General features: G+C 41.2%; 1 protein-coding gene across 1 annotated transcript in view; it reads left to right on the top strand.

The window, feature by feature from the left end:
* LOC138601865 (poly [ADP-ribose] polymerase tankyrase-1-like) overlaps positions 1 to 27,570 on the top strand; it is a 115,204-nt gene that overhangs the window by 45,464 nt on the left and 42,170 nt on the right. The window contains exons 7-12 of the mRNA XM_069673140.1: positions 17,836 to 17,930; positions 20,148 to 20,214; positions 20,831 to 21,017; positions 24,080 to 24,201; positions 25,563 to 25,654; positions 25,865 to 25,943. Coding sequence (XP_069529241.1) covers positions 17,836 to 17,930; positions 20,148 to 20,214; positions 20,831 to 21,017; positions 24,080 to 24,201; positions 25,563 to 25,654; positions 25,865 to 25,943 — 642 coding nt within the window. The remainder of the gene's footprint in view (positions 1 to 17,835; positions 17,931 to 20,147; positions 20,215 to 20,830; positions 21,018 to 24,079; positions 24,202 to 25,562; positions 25,655 to 25,864; positions 25,944 to 27,570) is intronic.

Below are 27,570 nucleotides of genomic sequence, written 5' to 3'. Positions count from 1 at the left end.
AATTAATTGGTTGCTAAAGCAGAGCTCACTGTATTTTTTAGGCTGCTATGACAACTGCTAGGGGAACCAGTGAGTCACAGAGAGCCTTTTTACTCCGTACTCTTGGTTACGGTGGTATAAATGCTTTAACAGCCTTGAGGAGGCTCTTTCCTATAATTACGTGTACTTCAGTGTTGTTGATGATGCTCAGCTGCAGCTTGAATCCATCATATCACCCGCGTACCCATAATTGTGCGAGAACATCCTCTGGCTATTATCTGTGCAGGTGGCCTGCTGGGGCTGTGATACCCCGAGGGAAAACCGTGTAATTTGAAATTCTTTGGAGATGCAGGGGACAAACACGAGAGATCATCGAGAAGCGCTGAAATTTAATGCTTCATAAGCAGATGAACGTAACCGTGTCCAGAATATAAAGATTGCACTCAGACATATTCTGAAATGACCCCTCCTGCACAGGCTGTATTGGTAATGCTCTTTAATTGCCCAGACTGGAAGCAGCCATGCACAGTAGATGGAATATATTTTCACGCCAGTGCGGCTTTATCCTTGTTATGGTCTCAGGGTAATTTAATGGAGTGATGGGGATTTGCATTTCCGCTGCTAACAGAAATCATTGAGTGAGTTTTACGTGTTGGCTGTAGACGTTTGGTGAAACTGAGGGAAAAACAAAAACTTTCCCATTTGTCAGTTTTGTCGTTTGACTGAGTCCACTAATGGAAATCACAAAAGCAGTGCAGAAAATAGATAAAAGCTCGTTGCATAAATGCCACAGATGTAAACAAATATGAAACATAATTCGGATATGAACAGATAATGCACTCTGAAAAGATCATTCAGGTTCATTTAATTATCAGTACACCAGAGTTATTAATAACACACACAAATCATGCACACACTAGTCTCCAACTATCAACCAACCATCACAGAAGTCCTACCAAAATGGCGAGGACCCTAACCCTAACCCAGGAAGACCTGCTGATAGATGCCGATTGTCTTTTTTCCCATTGCCAGTGAAGCATACTCCTGTCTGTCTTTTTTCTGCTGCGTCACCGTCTGACGTCACAAACGCGCCACAGACAGGGTTAGTAAACAGTGAAGATCCTACGGTGGTTGGGTCTTTATTGTATCTATTACTCATTCAGTCTGTTTATCAAAGTCGGCGCAGACAAATTTGGAACGATGTATTTGTAGCTGAGATGACAAGGAGTCGCAGAAGTTACCGACAGAGCATAGCATCAGGCCAGAAAGGGGGCGGAGATTAGTGTGTCAACACGGGTTTTGTGTTCCCATCAATGCCGATCAGAGCCGATGCGATAATTACCCGGGTCTACTGCAGACTCATTTGACCCGGGTCTGAATGCCGATTGTTGCCTTTCCCACTAAGCAAAAAAGGCGGGTGTTAGCGGGTTTTTTGACCAGTGGGAATGCGGCTTAAGTATAACTTAGAGTGTATACTCGTTAGAGGTGATTAAGAGTGAGACAGATGATGGTGCAAAGCAAAAACCAGATCAAACATTCAAACATGCACAAAAATATTCCACTGTTGGCATATTAAGCATAACAGCACACACACACACACACACACACACACACACATACACATACACACAAACATTGACTAAGACAAACACACAAATCGTTACAAGGACACTAATGATAATCATGGACAAAACAGAGCATGGCAGAAATCCTGATGATGGATAATAATGATGCATAATGATGCATTCCTTAAAGTAAAACCACTTCCTCTGTCTCTCTCCCTCCCTCGCCCCCCTCTCCTCCCTCTCCTCCTGCTCCTTCTTCTTATTCTGTTTAATTTTAATTAGAAGTGGCACAGGCTCTCCGTCTCCTCTCTTCAACCTCACACTCACATGCAAACGCACAGATCAGGAGCATAAATGTGGATTGCAGTCGCCTCTTGGGGAATTTCAAAAGCTCCTCTTGTAAACAACATACATACGCTGGAAAATAGAGAGATGGAAGGAAAGTAAACACGATGGATGAGGGAGAAGCTATGTGGCCAAAAATGTACGGACAAACCTTGAACACATATCGTACATTCTGTCTGCTTTTGGCTGAGCCCTTATGTGGAACTATCAGGAAAACTCTGAATCTGAAAACAGTGTGGTCTGAAGAACCTCTCCTGTTCCAGACTAAAAACGCCCACATGCTCAAAATCAGGGCCATTAAGAAATGGGTTTCCTACTTTGAGATGTATGAATCATTACAGTAGTCTCGCTGTCATAGCAGAAAAATGAAGCTATGTTTCTGGAACAATATGTTCAGAAATCACATGTGGGTACATGCGACAACGACAAAAATAAGACGAGATCTCGAGAAAAGGACCAGAAATAACTCGTCATCACGGGAAAACTGAGTAAATATAATGTATGGATGCATGTCCGCTCAGGGCTTCCGTATGTGGGTGTAATGTTGGGTTGTCTGTATAAGGGATGTCAATATTGGATTTTTTGCCGATATCCGATATGCCGATATTTTCCAACCCTTTCCAACCCTTTTTGCTGATTTCAATACCGATATATTAGGCACATGTTTTTTTCCACCTAATTGCAACATCAAGTCTCCCCTGTGGTGGAACTGATATCATGCCTACTTCTACTTGAAGTGGCCCACCTGCAGATGCAGAAATAACATAATACAGTGCTTTTTAAAATGTACACATTCACTGGGCAATATAAGAAAACTACTTAAACTTAGGTTAATTTACAAAATGTTATATTTATTTGTATGTAACATTTTCTTTCAAATAAAACTGTAATATTTATACAATTGAGACAGGCTTGGATGATGGTCTCCCTGAGACAGTCCTGACAACAGCCACAACTAGAGCAAATTTTACTTAGTGCACAGAACAAATACATACAATGAAATCCACCTTGCTGTCTGTTTGGGAAACTTTGAAAACCTGCCACACCGCAGGGTCTTGCACCCTTCTTCACGCTTCATGGAAGAGGTGTGGCGCAGGCAGAGCGCACACACGCTTTCGCCGAGTTAATGTAGTAGCATTATGTCAAGCTTTTTTTTAGGGAATCATCGAGCAAAGCGCTGTTTTATCGGCGAAAAGTATTGGCAGAAAAATGAAGCCATAATCTGCAGATACCGACAACGTGCAGATAATATCGTGTCTGTGTACTTGAGACCGTGTAGTGTACTGTACCCTTTTTAGGCAAAATGTTTTCCCTTCCGCAATTGTAATTCTAGTAAGAGCTTTTTGTTCTTACTACACTGCTCTATAGTATAGACAACAGCAGTAAAACAGCCGCCCCTGTGTGTGTGTGTGTGTGTGTGTGTGTATGTGTGTGTGTGCGTGCGCACTTGGATGATTGAGGGCCCATCAGAGTGGGATATTATTAACACAGCTGAGTGGAGAGTGTTATCAAGCTGCCTCTATTGAAACCTACCGCTTACACCCCCCCAACCGCACACAGTCACACATACACACACACACACACACACACACACACATATGTATATCTGCTGCAGACATTGCTTCCTCAGGAAAAAAAAGCCTGTGCTCTCTGACTACCCACTGATCAAATACACACACACACACATACACAGTTTTCCATCTTTTTTAATGTTTAACTCGCCGCTCTCATGTACGTCAGCTTGACTGACTGCCTGCAGTCCTAATGGAAATTCTGTCAGTTTTAAAGAGAATACATTTCATGCTCTGGACTCAGTTGAGCTCTGTCTGTTGAGGATGTGTGTTTGCATTTGTTTGTGAATATTGTGAGTTTTGGATCTATGTCTAACCAGTGAGGAGCATTGCACCCACTCGCGTCCTAGCTGGCACCAACATCAAAGAAACAGACAGCTGAGGAGCAAGACCACGATTCAAAAACAGAGAGAGAGAGAGAGAAACAGAGAGAGAGACTTTCATTGAAGTCTTGTTTAAATGTTGATTATGGGAGCTTATCCTGCTGAGAGCACCCTGCTGACAGGCCGTGTTTATCATCCCTATCTGGTGAAAAACATGCATCTCCACAAGTGAACTATTCAGGAATATAAAATGTTGGATATTAAACCTGAAGACAACTTTTCTTTTTTAAAGACAAAGTGACACTTTTAAGCCATTACAAGACTTAACATAAATCTTCCATGTAAATCACAACAAAGAGATGTAGAGTTTACTATGCAGACTCAAAGCTCAGTAAATACATGAAAAATCAAACTGGATATGTCCAAAATATATTAGTTTTTAAGATAAAGAAATACCAAAAAATTTTTGTATGAAGTAGGGTTGGGACAAAATAACGATATGGTGATAAATATAGCTTCCTGACTCATACAATACAATCATCGCTGATGCCAAATATCGATATTTTAACTTACAGATTTAAGACTCCAGAAACAGAATTCCCTGCAACAGTCTGCGTCACTACTTCATGACTCCTCGCTGTGGTGCTTATGGCAAGAATTAGGGTAACATAAACAGAAATGAATTGGCCAAAGTAGAAGTTGACAGCAGGATAAAAGAAGAAGAAAAAGAAAAAGAAGTGAAGTGAAGAGATGTGTCAGCCACTTTCAAATCCAAAGTCCTAATTTGTTCTATAGTTGTGTAAATTAAATTTTCAGACTGAAAACACAAACATTGTTTCATGTTTGTGTCAAATTCTGTGAAACTGACATTTTGTACGGGCATTTTGTATTCTTCAGTTAATCAGATATCGTGATGTATCGTTATATGACTGTCTAGCAATATGTCAATTATTGCAGAATTGCTGTATCGTGATTATCGTTCTTGAGGGTCAGTCCAAAAATAAACGAGCACACAATCAGGCCCACATGTTAACTCCTCCGACATACTGACCCACCAGTCGCACTTCAATTGGCGTTTGATTTAACTGTGGCTTTGGCTCGTGTGTGTGAATATCAAACTCCAGCCTCTCAGTCTTGTACCGTTGGAAGCGAGACTGAATCGAATTGGCCGGCATCATGTTTCTCACTAGGTCCAACAAGGCATCGGCAGTGGAAAAGTTGACCTCATTTTCTGTGTCAACATTGGCAACAGTAACGGCAACCCCGGGCTTTAACAACTGTACAAATACTAACTACGGTGGCCCTGAAGGTCAACTGCAAAAATATGTCACGAAACGCAAAAATGTTTGAACATTTCACAAAATGTAAAAAGAAATGATCAAATCGTATCATGAGCAATTCCCACCCCTAGTATAAAGGAATATGATGAAATATTTTTTTTTCTTTAACCTCCAATCTTTTGCTTTCTTGTCTGATGTTGTTTACTCAAACGCACAAACACACACACCAACACAAACCTGAAATAATCAAAAGCGTGGTGAAATAAAAATGAAAAATAAGGCAAGGTACGGCAGCTTTATTTGTATATCATAGTTCATACACTGAGGCGATTCAAAGTGCTTAACAGAGTATAAAACATTATAAAAGTGTTAAAATAATTCATTAAAATAAATGAAGCAGTGTAATAGTTTTAGCAGATGATAAATACATGAAAAGTTAAATGAATTAAGTTTTAATTAAGTAGCAGTTTGATTTTAGTTGAACCAACTGAGAGGGAAAGATGTTAACTTAAAGCATCCTTTTACAATCTATTTCCTGTCCTACTGTATTATTTACATGTTTTTTAAGCTAAATTTTGTCTTGTCTGATGACCTTTAACTACATTGGGCCGTTTTGGGGCACCAGAGTTTACATGCCAGCACTAATACGGGAAAGGTTTATTCCAGCATCCTGTGAAGTTTGCTGTATCCAGAGGTTCACTGTAGAATATAATGAGGTTCATTTCATTCCCATGCTGACATCTCAATATTTAAATGTGCAGACTCGCCTGGAAACTCCACTCCAATATCACACTCCTATGTTTTGGTCTCCTCTGGGGTCCCGATGAGTCTGCAGATCAGAGTCCAGGCTGCCGTGGCTGTTGTCTCGGCAGACATTTGCTTATGTTTACAAATCCAGGCGCACATGTACAAGGTCGTAGGAGTGACTGTGAATGCTGCCTGACAGGTGATTTTTCACAGTGGAGTCAGTCTGTGTTTTAATGTAACCTGATGCCCTGTCTGAGAGAAAGATTAGACTTCTGCTCCTTTGTAACAGAGAGGAAAATAATATCTAGAGGCATTTTCAACTGTTCAGTTGACAGGTGACAAATAGGGTAAGGGGAAGTTTTAATAAACTTTTGTCAGTGACAAATTTAACCTCTTGGTTTCATGTGAGCCAGTGGCGTGTTGTCTGAGGAAGATGTATGCAGTTGCAGCTTGCTGGTATCCACGTATTTTATGAGGAATAATCAGCTGTCACATCCTTTTATTTCTGAGATCCAAAAATATTTATTTAAGTTTGTCAATCAGGGCCATCACTTCAATCAGAATCAATAATAACAGCTTATACTACAATCTTCCCCTAACTTTATCCAAACCATTGTTGCATTGTGCAGATTTCTTTTTGAAGACGCAAGCTATGTTTTTTTTTTTTTAAGTTGGCATATGAAATTACCTGTCGTATTAAATGTTGGTTCTGGTGATGACTGACCCTTAGTACTTGAGTGTGTTGGGTTATTTCAATGGTTAGAAAGTGCTTTCAAGTTTAAAAAAAGACATTATAATGCATTTGAATACATATTTAAAACAAGACAATCAGAAAATAGGTTGTCCTAAGAGTAAGTCGGGACCCAGAATGGATCCCTGAGGAACTCCGCAGGTAAGAGGAGCACAATCAAACACTTTTGTGAGAGCAGATACCATGGCCCAATCCTATTCTCTACTCTAAAGCCTAAGCACTGAACACTCAAGGACTTAAATGGCGTCAGGCGTGCATTGCGTGAGTCTGTGAGGGTTTGAGAACTGCATAAAAATGAGGAATGGGACAAACTGTCATGGCAGCACATGTTGCCTGAAAACCAGATGGGCCTATAAATCTAATAAGAAAAAAAGCCGTCCTCCGGCATGTATGTGTGTCAAACTATCATAAGTCAGAAAGGCATTATTGTTAATCATTTTTCAGTTCCACGCGCCTCAAAGTCTGTGAGTGTGGAGGTCGGGAGAGTCGCAATCATATAAATAAGAAAAAAACCTTACCAGTCTTACCAAGTATAATCAACTGTGCTATTGATAAGGTAGAAATATTAATTTAGTTAAGAGGGCTTTTCATCCTCTCTATAGGAATGTAAGCTAATAATTTTGAGGTGAGCTTTGCAGCTGAGCAGCCCCTGACAGTAGATTGTTTCTAAATGTAAAACTGGCATATCTGTCATGGATTTCGCGCCAGAAGGACATGTTCTGTTACTTTCGCGGAGTGCGCTCAGAAGTTACTTTTTGAGCTACTGAGCTTTAAACTTTCCTCAGAGTTCTCTGCTCCTCTGTGTTTGTAGCTGAGAGGTGGAGCAGATTGACAGGTGATGGCTGAGATATCGGTGTGTGCGTTTCTGTGTGTCTGACTGTGTGAGGGTGCACAGAGAGCAAAAGATGAGAAGACTAGCTGTGGGTTATTTATCTTCCAAGCTTTTGGCTGAGCTGAGCTGTCTACGCCCTATACTGTGTGTGTGTGTGTGTGTGTGTGTGTGTGTGTGTGTTTGTCCGTGTGTTTGTCAGTCACAGGAATAGCACACAGATTTGCTAATATGTTTATCGATCCAGCCATCTGACACAGCTCATCTTGTTAGAATGTCTACATGCTGATATGCAGCTCTGACCTGAATACTAAGACATCTGAGAGAGTCGAGCACAAGTTCATTTATATTATTCTAACATAAAAGTTAGGTTTTCTCCTACATTCCAAATGTTTTTTGATGAACTTCTTTGGAATTTGGTGAAACTGTCTTGCAATTATTTTTGCATTATATATCTTCAGGTTTAAATTTTTTATTTAACCTTGTTCGTCTCGTTGTATGATGGTATTCTTTTGAAAGAGACGAGGAGAACAATGTTTTGAAATAACTGTTTAATAACTGTTCTAATTATTTATATCTGCACTGTAGCTTTTACTCTTATATTTTTATATTTTGGCTTCTGTTTTAGCTGTTTTTATTTGATCTTCACTTTGCTTTTTAATGTCTTGTTTTATGATGCGTTTCTTTGCTTTTGTTGTTCTGTGTAAAGCACTTTGAATTGTCGTTGTCGAATTGCTGAAATGTGCTATATAAATAAACTTGCCTTTCCTTGCCTTGCCATGTGAACATATGTGAACATTGTGGTACTAAATGAACGTATAGATTTACAATTATGTCCTAAATCTGAGGACATCATTTGGATGAATTTTAAAACGCAACGGCCGAGTGGACTGTTAATATTTGGCAAGGTAAGGCCTTTTAGAGCAACATTTATACTTAATGCAATTCAAGGTGCTTTACACAGTTAAAAACAGAGCATTAAGAACATTAACAGAAAGAAAAAACAAAATATATTAAGTTCCGGGCAGAACATTACAACAGTATATGCTTACTTCCCCAAGGACACCTTCTAACACGTTAAGTATTAGAAACGCCTCTAAAAGTTTTAACTTGTCAGTTAAACTTATTAGTTGTGTTCCCCAGAACACGTTTTATCTGCGGGTTCCAAACCTTGAAAAAGTGTTCACAGAACTCTCTTTTCTCCTGTAAGGGTTCCAAACCCTCGGAGTTGGAGTAGGAAAAATAGCTTGATCTTTATTTAAATCTCCCTTTTTCTTTCTAAATCATTGATTTTAGAAATCATCATTTATAATTTTTCCTTAGTTTTTAGAATTCCCGGACCCTGGAGTCCCAGACTCTTAAGCCGCTTTCCCACTGGTCAAAAAACCTGCTAACACCCGGCTTTTTTTGTTTAGAGGGAAATGTTACAATCAGCATTCAGGTAATTATCGCCTCGGTTCCGATCAGCATTGATGCACAAAACCCATGTCGACATGCTAATCTCCGCCCCCTTTCCGGCGCGATGCTATGCTGTCGGTAACTTCTGCGACTCCTTGTCATCTCAGCTATAAATTCCGCCCGTCTCCGTCCGAGCAGCGCTCGAACATCGTTCCAAACTTGTCGGCGCCGAGTTTTATAAACAGACTGAATGAGTGATAGATACAATAAAGACCTAACCACCGTAACATCTTCACTGTTCACTAACCCTGTTTCGGGCTTGTTTGTGACGTCAGACGCTGACGCAGCAGAAAAGAGACCGACAGGAGTATGCTTCACTGGCAATGGTAAAAGAGACAATCAGCATTTATTAGCGGGTCTGGTGGGAAAGGGGTATTCAGGTTTTTGAACTCCCAGAATTGTTTTCCTCTTGGGTCCCAGACCAAAGGTTTTGTTTTAACAAAGAAGAAATGAATACTGTTTTGAAACGTAGAGCAAAGACAGTGTCATCCTTCTTCTTCCTTGAATACGAGAGGACTAAACCACGACTTCCTCAGGAACATCAATAACTGTTTATCTATCGTCGAGCATATTTTTATTATTACATCCATCCATGCCACTGTTGGTAACACACAGTGAAATATAACAATTAGATGAGTGTGTGACAACCACCACAAGGTGCATTCCGTGTTTCTGTCATCCTGCTGATCGATGGTCAAGAAACTCAACACCAGTGCATTTCTTCTCCCCAGCAGAAGCTGTTTATTACCCCAAAGTGCATTTTGTGAGAAGGATAGCTTGTCTTCTATGAGACCGCCTCATTTGCTGATTGATGTTCAAACTGATGCTGCAGATGACATCGCTGCACCTCTACATTTCAAAAAGAAATGATTTACCTCCCTCATGGTTTCTTCCTATTTTCATTTCAGAAACTTAAATTGTAAGCCATTTAAAAACCTTGTTAACATTTAAATGTAAGGAGCAGTTTACCCCCTGTGACCCCTATGAAACTGATTTTGAGTTAGGCTAACTTATCTCACCATACTGACAGATTATTTTCTTATTTTTAGAGTCCTAGTCAGTACAGAATGTGCTGCTGTAATAAACCAGGTGAATTTATGGGATGGATCATAAACAGCTGGGTCTCGTGGGGCAGAGTTAAGGAATACCATCTGAGCTCCACGCAGCCACTCGTGCAAGTGACACCAAACAAAATGGTACCAAATGTGGCGTTTCACCCTCGCACATAGATCATTTCTCATTGCTATGGCAACTGCTGACAGCTAGCAGTCACCGTTGTCATGGGAACAGCTTGACAGGCGCGTAAAGAGAACAGGAAGAGAGAGAGAGGGAGGAGGATGTAAGAGAGGTTAAAGAAAAATGGAAAGCCATAACAAAGAAGGAGCTAACGCAGCAGCAGATTGTGCACTCCATGTGTTTTAAACGGCGTGTTCAGTCGAAATGTGCGACTGATATTTCTGACTCCGTTTCCATGCTGTTTTTGAGATTACAAAAGTAGGTTAAATTGAATGAATTTTATTGTCTTGAGCGACTGCTTGCAACACTTTGTAGCTGCCATCAGATCCATTTTCAAAGAAGGGGGAAGGGATGCATTAAAAAAGATAAATGCTACCCAAAGAAGTCAGGAAGACAGATTAGTATTTTCCATCTTGGCTTGAACGTGCCCTCCGCATCGCTCTTTGCTTCCTGCTTCCTTCATTTTCTTCCCTCCGTCCTCTCCCTCCCCCTCCCCTCTCCCCTCCACCTCACAGAAAGGCTTTTAGGTGATTAAAATACAACAGAGAGCTTCTTTTTTATTGCTATTGTTCACTTCCAGTCTGCCACTGTGAGTGCTGATTGGATCTGTGTGAAATACCGTCTACTGGGTTTTTCACTTTTGGGCAATATATTACATCAGTTCTCAGACAGCAGGGAAACCAGCAGCAGCAAGGGCACAAGAAACAGCAAACTACATCTGACGGATAATTGGGTTTAATTCATCAACAAAAACAATTAATTGCATTTTATAATTAGATAGAAGCTGTGGTAGTTACTCCATGCATGCAAGGAAAAACTCATAAGATGGTAAATAAGAGAGAAACTGAATAATCTTACATTTTGGGGAATATGCTTGTTCCCTCTCTTTCCAAGAGTTACATAAGAAGATTGATACCACTCATGTCTGTAAGCTAAATGTGGAGCTGGAGCCAAGAGAGGCTTAGCTTAGCTAAGCATAAAGACTGAAAGAAGAGGGGGGAAGCTAACCCAGTTCTCTCCAAAGTAAAAAATCATTAACTTAACTGGTCATAATTTGTATGTTGAATGCATCATTTGTACAAATTAAAGACATAAAAAAATCACCTGTAAGCAGAGGAAGGTTAGCCGCTCCTCTCTGCTTCTGCTCTTTATGCTACCCTAGGATAAATATGTCCTGATTTCAGATGCATATACAGACTGATATAATTGTTGGTCTTCTTATCCTACTCTGCAAAAACAGAACTATTCCTTCAATGTCATTATTCAGATGGAATGTGGACACAGGTGTTTTTGCCTGCCGCACAATCATCCCATTGTCTCCACTAACAAAAGCAATGCAGGTCGTATTTGTCTTTACATTTGAACCAAAGGCAAACAAGACGAAACAAGTGTCCCTTGTTTGGTCTATACCAGCAGCTCTGTGAGGCTATTCATGAAGCTCCTGTGGGGAGTTTTTTGCTGGTTATGAAACGGACTGAAATGAATTCTGATTACTCTAGAGGACCGACAAAAGCAAACGAGACCCTCAGCGACCAGACTGATTGTTTCTATATAGTTGTTTTCAATGCCTGAATCCGCTGGCAGGGGAAGGTGTCAAACGAACTGATTGAGTGCACACTGCCTTTGTTTACATTTTCCAGGGCAAACACTTATTTTTGTTGAAAACCACCACTTAAAGTTATAATCTCTTTGGTGACACCTATGGCATAAACGGTAATTGCGGGAGCACATGTCCCAGATCTCCAGACAGTGTCCCATGTGTGATGTCCACGGTTGGCTCCAGTTGTACTCTTGATTTCCTCGCTGATGGTCACTTTCCTTTTTCTTTCTAAATCAATGATTTAGAAATCGTCATTTATAATTTTTCCTTAGTTTTTAGAATTCCCGGACCCTGGAGTCCCAGACTCTTAAGCCGCTTTCCCACTGGTCAAAAAACCTGCTAACACCCGGCTAACACCCGGCTTTTTTTGTTTAGAGGGAAATGTTACAATCAGCATTCAGGTAATTATTGCCTCGGTTCCGATCAGCATTGATGCACAAAACCCATGTCGACATGCTAATCTCCGCCCCCTTTCCGGCGCGATGCTATGCTGTCGGTAACTTCTGCGACTCCTTGTCATCTCAGCTATAAATTCCGCCCGTCTCCGTCCGAGCAGCGCTCGAACATCGTTCCAAACTTGTCGGCGCCGAGTTTTATAAACAGACTGAATGAGTCTGGTGACACCTATGGCATAAACGGTAATTGCGGGAGCACATGTCCCAGATCTCCAGACAGTGTCCCATGTGTGATGTCCACGGTTGGCTCCAGTTGTACTCTTGATTTCCTCGCTGATGGTCACTTTCCTTTTTAGACTGATCTTGTCTTTCCCGTATTAATTTCTTCGCTGCAGACTTTTTATACTTTTGCTCTTGAGAGGAGGAGTGGGTGCTACTGCCTCCTTTATGTCCTTTTTATCTAACAAACAGCGAAGGAAATCCCTGGCCTTTTCAGGCATGCCAACTAATTTCCTGATACCATCACGAATTAGCTTTGGTTTTTTTCTCTTTGTTGTTATCATGGAACGCTTCTCACAGCCCTTAAAGAGCAGTGTTGTCTACTTGTTAGTGATAGAAGGTGCGGGAAGTTGCTTTGGTTGAAGTTCTTCTTCTTCAGTTCTAAAGGAGTTCTTTTAGAAGAGGTTGTGAGGGGGCGAAACGTCTTCAAGAACTTCAACTAAGTCCAGTTGCCTTTTGGATTAAACCTTCAATTACCATGACCTGGATGGCTGAGAACCTTCACAGACAAGGCTTTAGAAGGAAACGTTCAAAATCAATGGATGTTTTTCTGCTGCCAACACCAACAGGCTCCACTAGCAAGGCCTTGAAGTGATAATCTTGAAGACCTCAGTTTCGTTCTATTTGGTGGCACCTTATGCCGATAACCGGCAATTCCAGGAGTACACTTCCGAGATGACGTCTATTGGCTCCCTTTGTTACAGTTGTATCTTTTGATTTTCCTGGCTGACGGTCGCTTTCCTTTTTAGACTGTTTGCCTTCATCAGAGCATCGAATGTGTTTCTTTTTCTTTGGATTTTCACTTATTTTTGAAGTTGTATCTGTAGTCATCGATCTTTTCTTTGTTTGTTCAGCCATAGTAGATTACTGTTTACTCGCAACACTTGCAGAGACCTGAAAAGCAGCCGCTTAGCTCCGCCTACCCTCTCTGGCAGACCAACCACTGCTGGGTGATGGAAAACACATCACTAACTGGGCGCCGCCTGTGATTTTTTCAGTGAATGTCGCCCACGGACACACAGTCCATAATAATACTATATACTGCAAATGCAAAAGCTTTCATCAGTGGGCCATAGGCTCAGTCACCAATGTGTTACCTCATTCGGCGATCGATAGTGACTTAACAGACATTTATTTACATGAAAATCTTTGAGATTATTACTTTAAGCTTACAGGACAAAATCAGCAAAGAGATAAGAGGTACGGCTTTCTCCACAGGGGGCGCCAAAATCGACACAAACCGAAAGTTCCTCACAGGAGCTTTAAGCTCTGTGGTGCTTTGAGCTAAAGGCTAACATCCAGACACCAACATGCTAACAGGCTGTTGTTTAGCAGCCATAATCTGTTGTAGCTCACCATGATAGCGTGCAATTACTAGCTTGTTAGCACCCTACACAAAGAACAGCTGATGGGAATGCCGTTAGTTTTGAATGTTTTTGGTTACAGTTTGACAGATGGAACAAGATTTTCATCCACAGAGCATAAATAAGAAAATCGAACACTTTTTAAATGGCCTCAAACACGTGTGGAGTAGCATCGCTAAGATGGCATGTGATGGTAGTTTTAAGTCAGCTAACTTTTCCTGAAAATAACCATAAATATAATTTATAATAACAGCATGTACAGTGACTGTGCTATGGGCCTCTAAATAAAGGATTAAAAAACATGCAGGAACAGCCCAGGGATCAATATTTAAATACAATAAACGCTCTCATTTTCTTATCCCTTGGATCTTAGGTATATGTAAAAAGACAAATCCGACCTTCACCACACTTGCAGCATTTTCCCCAGCAGAAATATTAAAGTTATGTAAACACAGAAATATTTAAAGACCCAAATTATTGTTCACTTCACGGCAGCTGCATGGTTTGCTCTCTTAAGAAGAGAATTCCTTTTCCAGCATCTGAAAGGTCACTATGTGGCCTTGCAAGCACTAAAATATGTTACTTAAATTTAGTGCGCTGAAAAAGAGGTTGCAGCTGGAAGATGTAGATGATGAACGGGTGATGGGCACTATTGGCTTGTGGAGACGGAGGTCAGAGAATCAGAAACAAGACGTACAGAGGCAGTGATGTTTATGTGAAGCAGTCTGCTTCTCTCCCTCTCTCGCACACACAAATATGCATGTACCCGCTCCTCTCACAGGGCTGACAGATTGAGGAGGTGGAGCTTAAAGTACCCAGTCTGACCCTGGCAACAACATCATGATGATGCAACAGTACATGCACGTGTGTGTGTGTGTCAGGCCTAACTGATGACTCACTTGTAATTAAAGGTTTCAAATGTACAGAGGACCTGATTAATCCATGCATTTATGTTGTTTTCCTGTTTTTGTACGGCCGCAACAATTTGCAATAACAACTACATAGGCTCATGCAGACACACGCTCTGCGACACTGCATTTAAAATGAGGATGATGACTAACTGTGTACCATATCCTGCTCCTTCCAAATGCTGCTGTCACATCCTGTAAATACGAGTGGACCATCTGTCCTCTCAGCTCTGCCTCAGTGCTGCTGCTGCTGCTGCTGCTCCTCAACCCAACTCCTGAGCGAGCAGCACAGATGACCGAAGATGATCTGTTTTTCAAGGACTCCTCAGACGTCTGCCAGACATTAAGCAGGAGCTGGGCTATGCAACATGGCATTTAGAGCTTTTATTCAGAAGGAAACCCGAAGTTGTAACCATAAAAAGTGTTCTGACCAGAGTTAAGCTTGCTCCTTCTTTGACAAGATTTCCAGTATGGTGTCCCTGTAACCCTCAGACAACATGCTGCATACTTTACAAAACAGAAGAGCCAGCAGTGAGAACATAAACATTTCTTTGCCTTTGGTTTGTAAAAAAGATTTGCATATGTCTGTTTCTGTGTCTGCAAACTGAGAGCAATGTGAAGTGATTCTGATTCTGGTACAGGTGAAAGTTGCAGAAGCTCCACTTCGAAAACAAGTACTTTATTAACATTTTGTAGTCCGACTTTTCAAAGAGAATTTTATCTCTGTAAGTCTTGTGATCTGTCCTGTGACCTTCCTGTGTGTTAGCTCTAATGTGGCGTTTTTTGTAAGCTGTTTGTCTAAGCTGTGTTAAAGGAGACATTCGCCCTCTGTCAGTCAAAGCTGGTGTTCTCTGTAATCAATAGACGCAATAATATTTGAAATTGGCACCATAGCTGTGGAGAAAGTTTTACAAACAGCTTGTGGTTTTGTACGTTCTACATTCCTACAACACCCAGCGTGCATTGCGCACCTCCCTCTGAAAGGAACGGCCCAGCGAGAGACACTGGAGTGAAATACTACCGTTTTCCAGTCAAGGACATTGATCGCTGCAGGCAATGACTCAGAGCGGTACAGAATCCAAAACACGACCAGAATATACCGGTGGATCGTCTAAAAAATCTTCAGGTCTGCAGTCTACATTTCAAACCTGACGATTTTGAATGAGACATGACATCAGAGGCGGGCGTCCTAGACTGAGGAAGTGTAGTTTAGCGAGCTCCCTCGCCTCCGCCAGATGATGCGTTTTACATAGTCTGGTGGAGGTTTTCCAGGGCCCATTGGAGAAGCAGATAGCGTCCTTCCCACATAATAGCATTAGCTCTCCATAATAGCATGATAGGACTAAGGTTGGAAATCGGCAAACTGACCCTTTAATGCTTCAGTTTATGTTTCTGACTACATTGATGCCAGTTGACATCTCATAAGATGCTGGTTTCTTGATTGCTCAGATCAGATCAATGCTCTGTATTGCTGTTTTTAGCCGGGTTGTTGGATGGAGATTGTGCTGATTTTTTGTCATAAGATCTGGCTTAAATGTGCCACTGTAGCTGTGTTACACACATAGACATAATGGACGTAGCCACCGTGACATCACACATTGGTTTCTCGGCTGCGTAAATGAAGCCAAAATATGGCCGCCGCCATGTTGGTGTACTGGAGCCTGAAGTGAACAAATTTGGATGAGAGGGTGGTGCTGGAGTGGAGCGAGGGGTTGGCAAACACCAAGTTATCAAAGCTAAACAGTCTGCGTCTGTGTCTGATCCATTAGCTCGTGAATGAGATAGTTTAACTTTGTGTTTCCCACAGAGGGGATTCTGTTTGTGGTGGTGGCTGACTGTAGTTGTTGATTGATCACACAAAAGAAGAATACAATAATAGCAGCATTTAACTCACTCAGACAGATTATTTGTCAAAATTTTGAATGAAAAAATCCCCAAAAGGCTCCAACAACACAAACAGGTGAAGTTAAGCTCAGTGACTGTGTGTCAGTGTTGACGTCCAGCAGACAGCCAGCAGGATCCACCTGTCAATCAAGTCAGCCGGCCCCTATGATTTAAGGTTTAATATAATTAAAACGGATGTGTTATTAAAAAAAATTACCCCTGTACAGTTATCTTGAACAATAATAACAAAAACGTTTTTTGTAACAGACTGTAAACATGTTAGTTCCTGCTTCAAAAATGGGCATTTTCCCATCTGCTATAATGTTATTTCTTGTTTTCTGGAGCCTCAAGTGGCCACTGGAGGAACTGCAGTTTTTTTTTAACAGCGGGGTTGCGCTTGCTTACACCTACAACAACAGCACTTTACCTTCTCACAGACATCTTCAGCCTGCTGCCACCCCACAGTCATGACATGCCAGTGTTTGTTTGAGAGTATAATGTGTGTCAGCAGAATCCCTTGCACTGCATTGGAAGTGATGACTGTTTGCATGATGCGGAAGAATCTTTGCACTTATAGAACAGTCACATCAGATCTCAGGGAGTGATGACCCCAATGGATGTTGAGAGTTGTTAGTAGAGTGTTTTAAGTATCTAAAAACTTTAATATTAGTCTGCATGTTGTATTTTTAATCTCAGTCCTTTTACCAGTCTGATCCTTAGTTCACCCGGTCTTGTTAAATGGCTTTTATATCAAGACTTAGAGCCAAGTTTGCCATTACTTTTTCCTGTAAAAAGTTCAATTTAACTGAAAAATGGGAACATTCTCCCCGCCGTAACATTTCTCCAGCAGTCTGGGTGTCACTCAGGCTTTGAGGAAGAATGGCCTTTGCTGAGAGCCTATAGGAAACTTTGCACAGACAGCTGAAGCCATCTCATCTCAGTCCCATCTTAGAGCTGTCAGAAGTGCAGCTTTCCATCAGTTAAATGGAGGGAATAAAGTCAGGCTTTATCAATTTAGACTGATTCAGTGGAAGGAAAGCCCATTTCTTTCTGAAAAGTCATTCCTCAAGAAGTGAGCGTACATCTGGCTGAAACAGAATGTGTGCTTCCTTATTGCACACTTTGTACACAGAGCTGATGTTTGGGAATCATAATGATATGCTGTCGTGCTGTAGCGTGAACATGTGGGCTAACAATTACTTTGTATTTTTCTCTTATTTCCTCCCACTCTGTGTCTTCTACTTCCCCTGCCTCTTTTCTCATCTCCCCTTGGTCTTACTTCCCTCTTTCTGTCTGCGTCTCTTCCTTTCTTTCTCTCCAGTCCACACCCCTCCACCTGGCAGCGGGATACAACAGGGTGAGGATAGTTCAGCTGTTACTACAACACGGAGCAGATGTCCACGCCAAGGACAAGGGGTACGTACAAGCAAATCAAAGTCAAAAAAAAAAAAAAAGGAATTTAAAATAAGGCAGGTAATGGCAGAGCAAATTTTAAATGTGCCAGTATTGTGACCTTTGGAGGAAGTGAATCTGTCATATTTCAGTGGCAGCAGTGCAAACACGTAGGGTGGTTAAGAAGTGACCAACAATGCTTTCCATTGGCTCTCCACTAATTTAAAGACTGTAAAAATACTGTTGCCAGATGTATCCGGCGTATCCATCCAAATTGTTTTATGGATACATTTGTGGTAAAACTAGCCCATGCACTTACTGAGACATGATTAAGTTTGAGGTTTGGGAGTTTTAAGACGACGACTATAGTTGCATTTTCTGATTCCAGCAGTTGCCATCAATTTATGTGTTGATTTGAAAATGAGTATAAGCCATAAGATTAAGGCAGCCACATATAAACCCTTTGATGTGAGAGCATGGAGATGCAAAATTCAATCAGAATTTCACCCCTCAGATAGGGCTGGGCGATGTGGGCAAAATCCTCTATCACAATACAGGATTCTTTTCCTGGTAATTTAATAAATAATTAGACCATATAGAATAACCACAGGGTAAAGCCTATTTTTGGATAATCCTGTGTGAATTAAATACTTATTTATACTTAAGTATTCAGTTCTAGCCAGGGTAAAAAGTAGCCAGCTAGGGGGGTCCAGGGGAAACGTTGGCTGTAAAATCCCAAATTTGGTTGTTCCTGGCACATTTTCAATGTAAAATTTTGCCTTTTGTACGTTATTGCCCACTCTGTGTCCACCCAGTCAGTGTTCACGTTTTGATACATGACAACATAGAAAAACATGTACACTGCTTTAGCCTGCCTACTACAAGCTGTGATCTGCTTAGACTCTCGTCTTAGACAATTAGATGGTAATCTGAAGAGAAATAAAGAAGAAATGTGAATGGTATGCTAGATAAAGGTAATTAATTGATGTGTTCATTCATTAAGCCCATGAACGTGTCTGCGTGGCATATTTGGAAAACTGTTTAATGCTTCCTGTCAGGCGTCACGTTGCTGCCACCAATGTTTTCTGAAGCAGCACGTAATGACGATGACTGCTCTCTGTGCAGTAAAATGCAACTGTTCTTCTTGTCTTCAGTTCTTTTGCTAATATCTATCAATAACTGAAGTCTGCTCTCCGGCAAATGCGCTCTCTGCTCTCAGCTGAGCGGCCCCGCCTCCTCACACTCGCACACTCCGAGCATGCAGGGGCGGGGCTTACACAGACTGACAGGCATCTCTCATGCTCGTATTGATTTAAAGCAGAGGCGAATGCTTCTATAATGAACAGGAAAAACAATATGCAACTTGTTAGCTGTAACAATTGTCTTGCAAATTTACATTGTCGATATCGCGATATGACAGTTTTTTATCACGTAAACAAATGATACCGGTATAATCTAAACGATATGATATGGCCTCCCTCAGAATGTATTTGGTGAAAATATTGAATTTTTCAGATTTGTTCATGGACTGTACTTATATAGCGTTTTTCTAGTCTTTGCGACCACTCAAAGCTGTGGCTGCTTTTTTACACTACATATTACATTCACCCATTCAGACACTGATGGCAGAGGCTGCTACGTTAAGTGCCCAACTGTCAATCAGATATCACATTCATAGGACACTTAAACATGTAGCCTGAGGGGGCTGGGGATAGAACCTCCAACCTTCTGATTGAAAGACGACCGACTCTACCACTGAGCCATAGCCACCCCTCAGACAATTAACCTTACTGATCTTACTGCACCAACATGTCTCATGAATGTTTTATAAGAACATTTAGTAATAACATTTATTTCCCCCTAATAATAAAATCATAACTTTTGTGACTTTGAACTTTTTATCAAGCATGACCAACACATTCAATTTTAAGTTCTTGTCATTTTTAACTATAATACTACTTAATACTTTAATTTTAACTAAATTTCCGCAATACCGTGAAATCCGCAATATAAGTAGCTTGTTTAGATCAGCTAAACTTCAGCATTTTAACACTGTCACTGTGAGAATGTTAGCATGCCTAAGTATAGCACGACAGAGATGCTAGCATGGCTTAGCCTTGTTAATTAGTTCGTTATTGAACTGAAGAAAAAAGAATGAGGACGGTTAACTGTGTTTTGAATAGTTAAAATACGTATTTACTGTTCATTACTAAAATGCTGTTTTGTATGTTTCCCTTCCAGCGGTCTGGTGCCTCTACATAATGCCTGCTCCTATGGACACTATGAAGTAACGGAGCTGCTGCTAAAGGTATGCACACGTTAGCTCAGCTTAAGCTAGGCAGTGGCATTTATTCGTAATGAATATAATTATATTTTAGCTTATAACAAAAATATAAGTTTAATCCAAAGTTTCATTATATTGCTGTTTTGTTGTTTTTCTGTGTTTATAAAGAAATACTGTTTAGTTCTCTTTAGAAAGGTGTGTATTTTGGTAGCTATTTTAGATTTAGTCTTAAGACGGAAATTTTTCCTAGATTTTAGTAATTTTTACCCTTTATCATTTTATCAAATTTAGACTAGTTTTAGTCGACCAAAACTCTAAACATTTTAGTCAAAACTTTTTCTCTCCTGAGAAAATATAGTCCGACAGTCCACCACTAACATTTTAGTCCTGTCACATCTCGTTAACGAAAAAAATACATACGTGTCGTCAGAGTTTTTATTATCAATGATCTATTTTTAGCTCGTCAACGCGTCTTCGTCATGGAAAATAGACTGTTGACAATCGTTGAAGATTTTTCTTCATTATTTTCATTAACGTAGTTAACACTGCTTTAGAACCATTCAAATTTAATTCAACATTTTTCCTGTCTATAATGCACACTTTTCTCTTTTTCCCCTCCTTCTTCCCTCTTTCCCTCCAGCATGGAGCGTGTGTTAATGCCATGGATCTGTGGCAGTTCACCCCACTCCATGAAGCGGCATCTAAAAACAGGGTGGAGGTCTGCTCTCTGCTGCTGAGCCACGGGGCCGACCCCACCCTGCTCAACTGCCACAGCAAGAGCTCTGTGGACATGGCGCCCACTCCGGAGCTGAAGGAGAGACTTACATGTGAGTGTGAGGCACAATTTACATAAACTGCATATACTGCTAAATGTGTCATGGGGCTGAATTCATGAATAGGTTGTTTTGGGGATGGGTGTATTTACAGCAGTCAGTTTGGAGCAGTTGATGTGAACTTCTTTGAACGTTGTGACAGTGCAGTCAAGTGTTTTCTGGAGCTGAAATCAAGGAGTTATGAGTTTTATATTAGAGAATTATATGCTAACATCCAAAAGCAAACCGTTTCATCAAAGGACAAACAAACCGGCTGAGCAGGACAAACTGAAATCATAGTCGGCTGCTTTTCATGTGAACTTAACCGGAGGAAACACTACAGAACAAGAGTCCAAGTTCAGTATAGAGACCGTTTTGAACAGAGCTTTTGGAGAACAAAAAACAGTGTCAGTTGTCAAATGAATTTTGTGTTCAAGGCAAGCAGAGCATGTAATTGGAACATCAACATCAACATAATTTCCAGTGAAAAATATTCTCTTAAAATTGTCCCATTAACAAATGAAAAGCAGCATGCCCTTTAGATGCGGTTGAGATACATGTTGGGAGATGTACTGTACATACACGCTTTAAATTGGCCTCTGGCTGGTGAAAGAAGGTTTCTGCCTTAGCGGATAAAAGCCTACAGTGGATGTTTCTTTCTGAAAGTCTCGAGTTGTGTCCTCAATCCAGGGGCTGCGGCCTTAGAAGGACTTATTTGAAGTCCAATTATGTCATATAAGGCTCCTTCAGATGCAGCCGACAAATCCGTCCCCCTTCCAGGGCAACGAAGGATCCATCAGGTGCATCCCTCGCAGCATAACGTATCCCGAGATTCATTGCGCTAATTCAATTGAGATGGCGGACTCTTACGCGGCCGAGAAATACAGTTCTTGGTTCATATAGCTAGCGATACACATGTTTAAAAAACGAAACTTTGAAACAAATCTACCCTTTAAATAATAGGTTAAGTTATGTAGCATTAGTAATGCTTGCTAGTGAACCCACTAGCTACCTGTTGCTAGGCAACAGGAGTGGCGTTTGGTGAGGCAAGGGTAACGGCAGGAGCACCTGGTGACCCACACAGGAAATCCTCCGTAGGCCAGCCCGTCTCATTTCAGTATGACTTTAATGGTCTGTGCGGGCTACGGATGGCGCATCCTCCGTGGACCGCCTCCTTCGATGGGTGCAGGCCCTGGATTGGGACACAGCTTCTGTGTTTGGTGTAGGTATAGACAGGTGGAGTTCAGATAAAAAATCTGTCCCAGCTTTTTGATTTCTATGAAGAAATTGAACCTTTGGTATCCCGATGTTAAGCCAAATGTTGAATAAAATGTTTTATGTTTTCTGAATAAATCTGAGTTTAGTTTGCCCAGAACCACTTGTGCCAATTTAACCAGATGTCTACGGCTGGCTCCCTTTGTCATGATTCTAACTCTTGATTTTCCTGGCTTGCCTTTTTAGACTGTTTGTCTTCATTTGAGCGTCAAATTTGTTTTCTTTTTCTTTGGATTTGGATTTTTGAAGTTGTATCTGTAGTCCTTGATCTTTTCTTTGTTTGTTCAGCCATAGTAGATTACCGTTTCCTTGCAATGCTCACAGAAATTGGAAGTGCAGCCACTCCGCCTACCCTCTCTGGCAGACCAACCACTGCTGGATGATGGAAAACGCGTCACTTACTGGGCGCCGCTTGTGATTTTTTCTGCGAAAGTCGCCACAGACACCCAGTCCATAATACTGCTAATGCAAAGGCTTTCATCAGTGGGCCATAGGCTCAATCACCATTGTGTTACCTCATTCGGTGATAGATAGCGACTTAAAAGACATTTATTTAAATGAAAAAGTTCAAGATTATCACTTTAAAAATGGCTATTATATTAGAATAGTTTGACATTTTGTGAAACACGCTTTTTTTTTTTCATGTTTATCACGGTTGGTCGAGCCAAGCTAGCTTTTTTTCCCTCTTCCAGTCTTTATACAAAGCTAAGCTAACAGTCTGTAGCTTCATCGGTCTTTAATTCTCAGCAAGAAAAGGGAAAAAGCACATGTCCCCTGGTTTGTATATTGCATAATTGAGTTGATAAGAAGCTAAATAAGCAAAGATAATTAAAGCAAACAGTGGGGTATGTAAATTAGATTGGTTGCTGGTTTGCTGCTTGTAAATCTGGGATGCTGGTCTTTCAATAACAGTCAGACATAATGTTCACCGTCATGGATTTCCAATCTTAGGCATGTATGAAGGCACTGAAAGGTCAGCTTTCGTACTTTCTTGACGTGAAAGTAGCTCCATGTGAGAAAGGAAACCAAAGTAACACCTTGTTTACATTACAATACTGGATCCCTTTCCCTCCTCTGGTCTCAATAATCTTTAAAAGGAAAGAATAAGAGAAGAAAACATGGCTTCGGTACAACTGCTCACAATGCGTGTCCACACTGAGGCCATTAACTGTGATGAGGGCTCAAGAAGACACTTCATTTCAAGGAGTCTGTTTGGACGACTCTGGTGGACTAACAAGGATGAAAAAGGACCTCAGGTTCCTCTTAAATAATGAACTGCTGAGGCTGCTGCCGGTGTTCGTTTTCTCTCTCTTGACCGAGTCATAACTTGAAGTTTGACTTCTGAGTGGCGTTCATACCGTACGTCTGAATGTCTGATAATCAATGCATGAACGCCGGCTGTTGCTCCGTCGGTACAAAGACTTGAACAGACTCCTTTTGTGCAGCATGAAATGCTTCTAAAGCAAAATAGCTTTTTTTTGTCCTCAGGGGCACAATCACTTGTTTCCGCTTCAGTTCCAGCACACAGACTCTTGCATTATAAGCTATTAGCTTGCTGTTACAAACTTTAAAGTAATCTCTCAGAAGTAATGGCATGCTGCAGGGTCATTGCAAGGAAAATAACACATTGTTATGGTCGGGTGAAAACCCCATGACTTTCCTCCTGAAGCAGCACATGCTCCTCTGTTTGGTTTGATTTGTTTGAAACCTGTCAAGTTAAACGCCAAAATGTTTTTCTTAGTGAGAGCGAGGCTGTTCTCTCTGTTCCAACATATTGACATTCTGTGTTTGCGTGTCTTTAGATGAGTTTAAGGGCCACTCGCTGCTTCAGGCTGCTCGGGAAGCTGACATGGCCAAGGCTAAGAAGACCCTCGCGCTGGAGATCATTAACTTCAAACACCCTCACACACACGAGACTGCACTGGTAAGAAACAACACACACACACACACACACACAGCTTCTCACACAGATTTCTGTAGTTGTGCAGAGAAGCTCACATGATAGCCCTTTTTACACTGTGGTTCCACCTCAGCGCCGTAATGAAGCTCAGTCTTGCAACCTTTACCATTTTAAATTGGAGCAAGCAACACCGGCACCCAATAGACTGTATAAAGTTAGTATAGTTACTATACTATAGTATAGTTAGTCCTTATCATACTGATTTACGTCCAAGTGTTATTTTTTCTGAGTTTATTTTTAATTAGTTATTTGATGCTGTAAAAATGATGACTGACAGCTCTGTTGACCAATACGGCTCCTGCAGCCGATCTCTTCCTGATTATCAGAGTAGAGGAGGAACGGTGAGAGGAGACGTAACTAAAACAATCACTGCAGTCATTGAAGTTTCATATCTGTGAACATCTGCTTCAGACCGACACAAGAAGCTGTTCTGCTGTTAAATACGTATGTTAAATAATATGTGTGTTTTGGTTAGCGGAAGTGGCTACGGTGGCGTCACCCGCCAATCTCTACTGCACAGCTCTTGCTCCAAATGACTTCACCATCACAAGATGGCAGCACCTAACACCGGGGCTATTTTGGCATCAATTCCGTACAATGAGAGCAGATGGAGACGAGTCGTCCATCTATATATACAGTCATTGGTTTTTACATAGTGTTCCGCCGTTTCGCCTCTGTTACTGCCTCCGATGCCGGCTCAGAGGCGGAACGACTTCGCCCCACCATTCCGCCTCCGTGCTTTCTACATAGAAGACAGAACGTAACAGAGGCGTAATAATCAGTGGCAGTCCTGACCTTTGCCATCATCTCCTGGTTTGGCAGCCTCTCATTAGGAGATAAAAAGAGGTTAGGACACATTGTTAAAGTAGCCAGTAAAATCATTGGTGTTACACTACCTGATCTGTCTACAACCTTTTGCAGGAGGGTAAACTCTAAGGCTCAGGACATCATACAGTGTCTTGATCATCCTCTCCATGCCGAGTTTGAGCCCCTACCCTCTGGCAGGAGATTTAGATTGCCAAAGGCTAAGTCCAACAGGATGAAAAATTCATTCATAACACAAGCCATTACACAACTAAATTTAAATTTTTAAAAATGAACAGTTATAATGCATCTGTTTCTCAACAATGTAATGATGGTACCGCCTTCAGTTGTCCTTATCCATTTCAGTTTTGTATCTGAATTTGATTGATTGTGTTTTCTATGTTTTATGTTTTTTACCTGCCTGCAAAGCAAATTTCCCTCAGGGGACAATATAGTTAAAGTTGAAGTTGAAGTTAAAAGGGGCTTTTGTTTCTGTCTGTGTGTGCGTGTGTGCGTGTTAGCACTGTGTAGTCGCATCGCCGCACCCCAAGAGGAAACAGGTGACGGAGCTGCTGTTGAGGAAAGGCGCCAACGTGAATGAGAAGAATAAAGAGTGAGTTCACCTTATAAACACAAAGTCTGATCATCATTATGTTTGGATACAAAATGATTAAACACACGCAGGTGATTGAAGCCTGATATCGGTGTTTCCTGAGCTGCCAACTGGTAGTCGGACACTTGATATAAATGCATGTAAAACTAAATCAACTTAAACAATGTTTAACGCTCACCTTTATCTCCACCTTTTCTCGCCTCTCTCTAGTTTCATGACTCCTCTCCATGTGGCAGCAGAACGTGCCCATAACGACATCATGGAGGTGCTACAGAAACATGGCGCTAAGGTACACCACAGTGTTGTCTGTATTTAGCTCGTCACTCATCATGTCATATCTGCATTCTTATCTTCATCCAGCTATCTGTTCATAAATCTCATTAGTTCCGCTTTAATCCTTTTTTAAGTGCTTGTTATAATCTCATGTAAATCTCTGTTTACATCCATCTGCTTATCAGCACATGCAATCAGATTGATATCGCAAACGTTTTTCTATTGTTTGTTTTGCTGTTTTTTTTATCTCATCCACGCCTACAAAGGCAATCCAGAATATTCAGTCCAAACAGACTTAATGTTTCTTTCCCGCTGATCCCCTTCGGGGCCCCCTCACCTGGTAGGCAGAGTCCTTACCGCAGCAGCACCGGATTTAACCCCAACCCTCGGCTCTTTGCTGCTTGTGTTCCCCTCTTGTTCCCTGCATTTCCTGTCTCTGTTCACACTTTTACTTCCAATAAAGACAAAAATGGCCAGTAAAATATTCCTTTAAAAAAAGGACAAAAAGTGTCAGTATTATGTATGACAGTAAATGTTTGATCCGAAACATTAAACTTTAAAGGGTTTATGTTCATAGACCTGCTGAATTAAAGCTATGGTTTACATTTTAGAGCTGCCATTTTGCTCTGACCTAAGGGTTGAATGTTTGAAAATAGTGAAGTATGAGGAAGTGTAAAACAGCAGCTGACTTCTGTGTTTCAGAACAGGACTCCCTGCAAATAGAAACGTCTAATTAAAGTGGCAGTAAGCAGCATGAACATTCCAGCGGAAAAAACATCCCTCCTCTCTGTATTACTCCGCTACACACAACATGCAAGCGCATTTTGCAACTGGTGTGTGCCACGGAGCCGTTGTGCTGTGTCTCTCAGCCCCACCGAGGCGAGGAGAGAGAGGAGAGATGCTGTTTGCTCCAAAAAGTTCACTGTATTGCTGGAAAAATGTTCAAATACTATTAAAGTTATCATTACAGTTATGATGCTTGGTGTGGACCACCTTTTACCTCTAGGTGTTGTAGCTTTGTGCTACCGTTAGCTGTTACCGTAAGAGCTACCGTTACCTGTCAAGAAGGAACAGGGCAACCTCTGCATCGCTCTTCAGCCCCTTACACTCCTACTTGTCTGATCCCTCTTTTTATTTAGTGTCCTCTTTGTAGCTTCTCTCTCCTCCAAGCTCCTCCTTCTTTTTGCTTGTTTAGCATTCTATGCTGTTATTAGCAAAGCAGGTAGAGGAAATTTACCACAAGTTGCCACAGCTCCTGACTGACACAACCTCTGCGTGCGCTCTGCTGAGTCAGTCACATAGAAGCTGGATGACGCTAGTTCGTACAGAGACGCTGTGGTTGGCTAGTTACATGGAAATCTAACCCTGATTGTTTGTTAGGGAAAAGCGATGATCACAATGTGTTATTTTTACCAAATTCTTCTTAAGTCACGTCGCCTACTGTAGCTTTAAATGTATGCAAATTCTGAGCCAGACATACTATAGATCTGGCTTTTTGACAGAAGACGAATAAATCCCACTCATCTAAACGAAAATATCTCATCAGAGATTAATCAATTCATCAGATATTAGGTATTAGGAGGATCTAGTGAAGGGAAGCTGTGTGTGAGATAATGTCGTAACTCAAAGTCCTTTCATGGCTC

The sequence above is a fragment of the Semicossyphus pulcher genome, unplaced genomic scaffold, assembly GCF_022749685.1.
Source record: "Semicossyphus pulcher isolate SPU_LCO1_2020_fin unplaced genomic scaffold, fSemPul1.0.p SCAF_22, whole genome shotgun sequence".
Lineage (NCBI taxonomy): Eukaryota > Metazoa > Chordata > Actinopteri > Labriformes > Labridae > Semicossyphus > Semicossyphus pulcher.
This window is presented reverse-complemented; position numbering and strand designations above follow the sequence as displayed.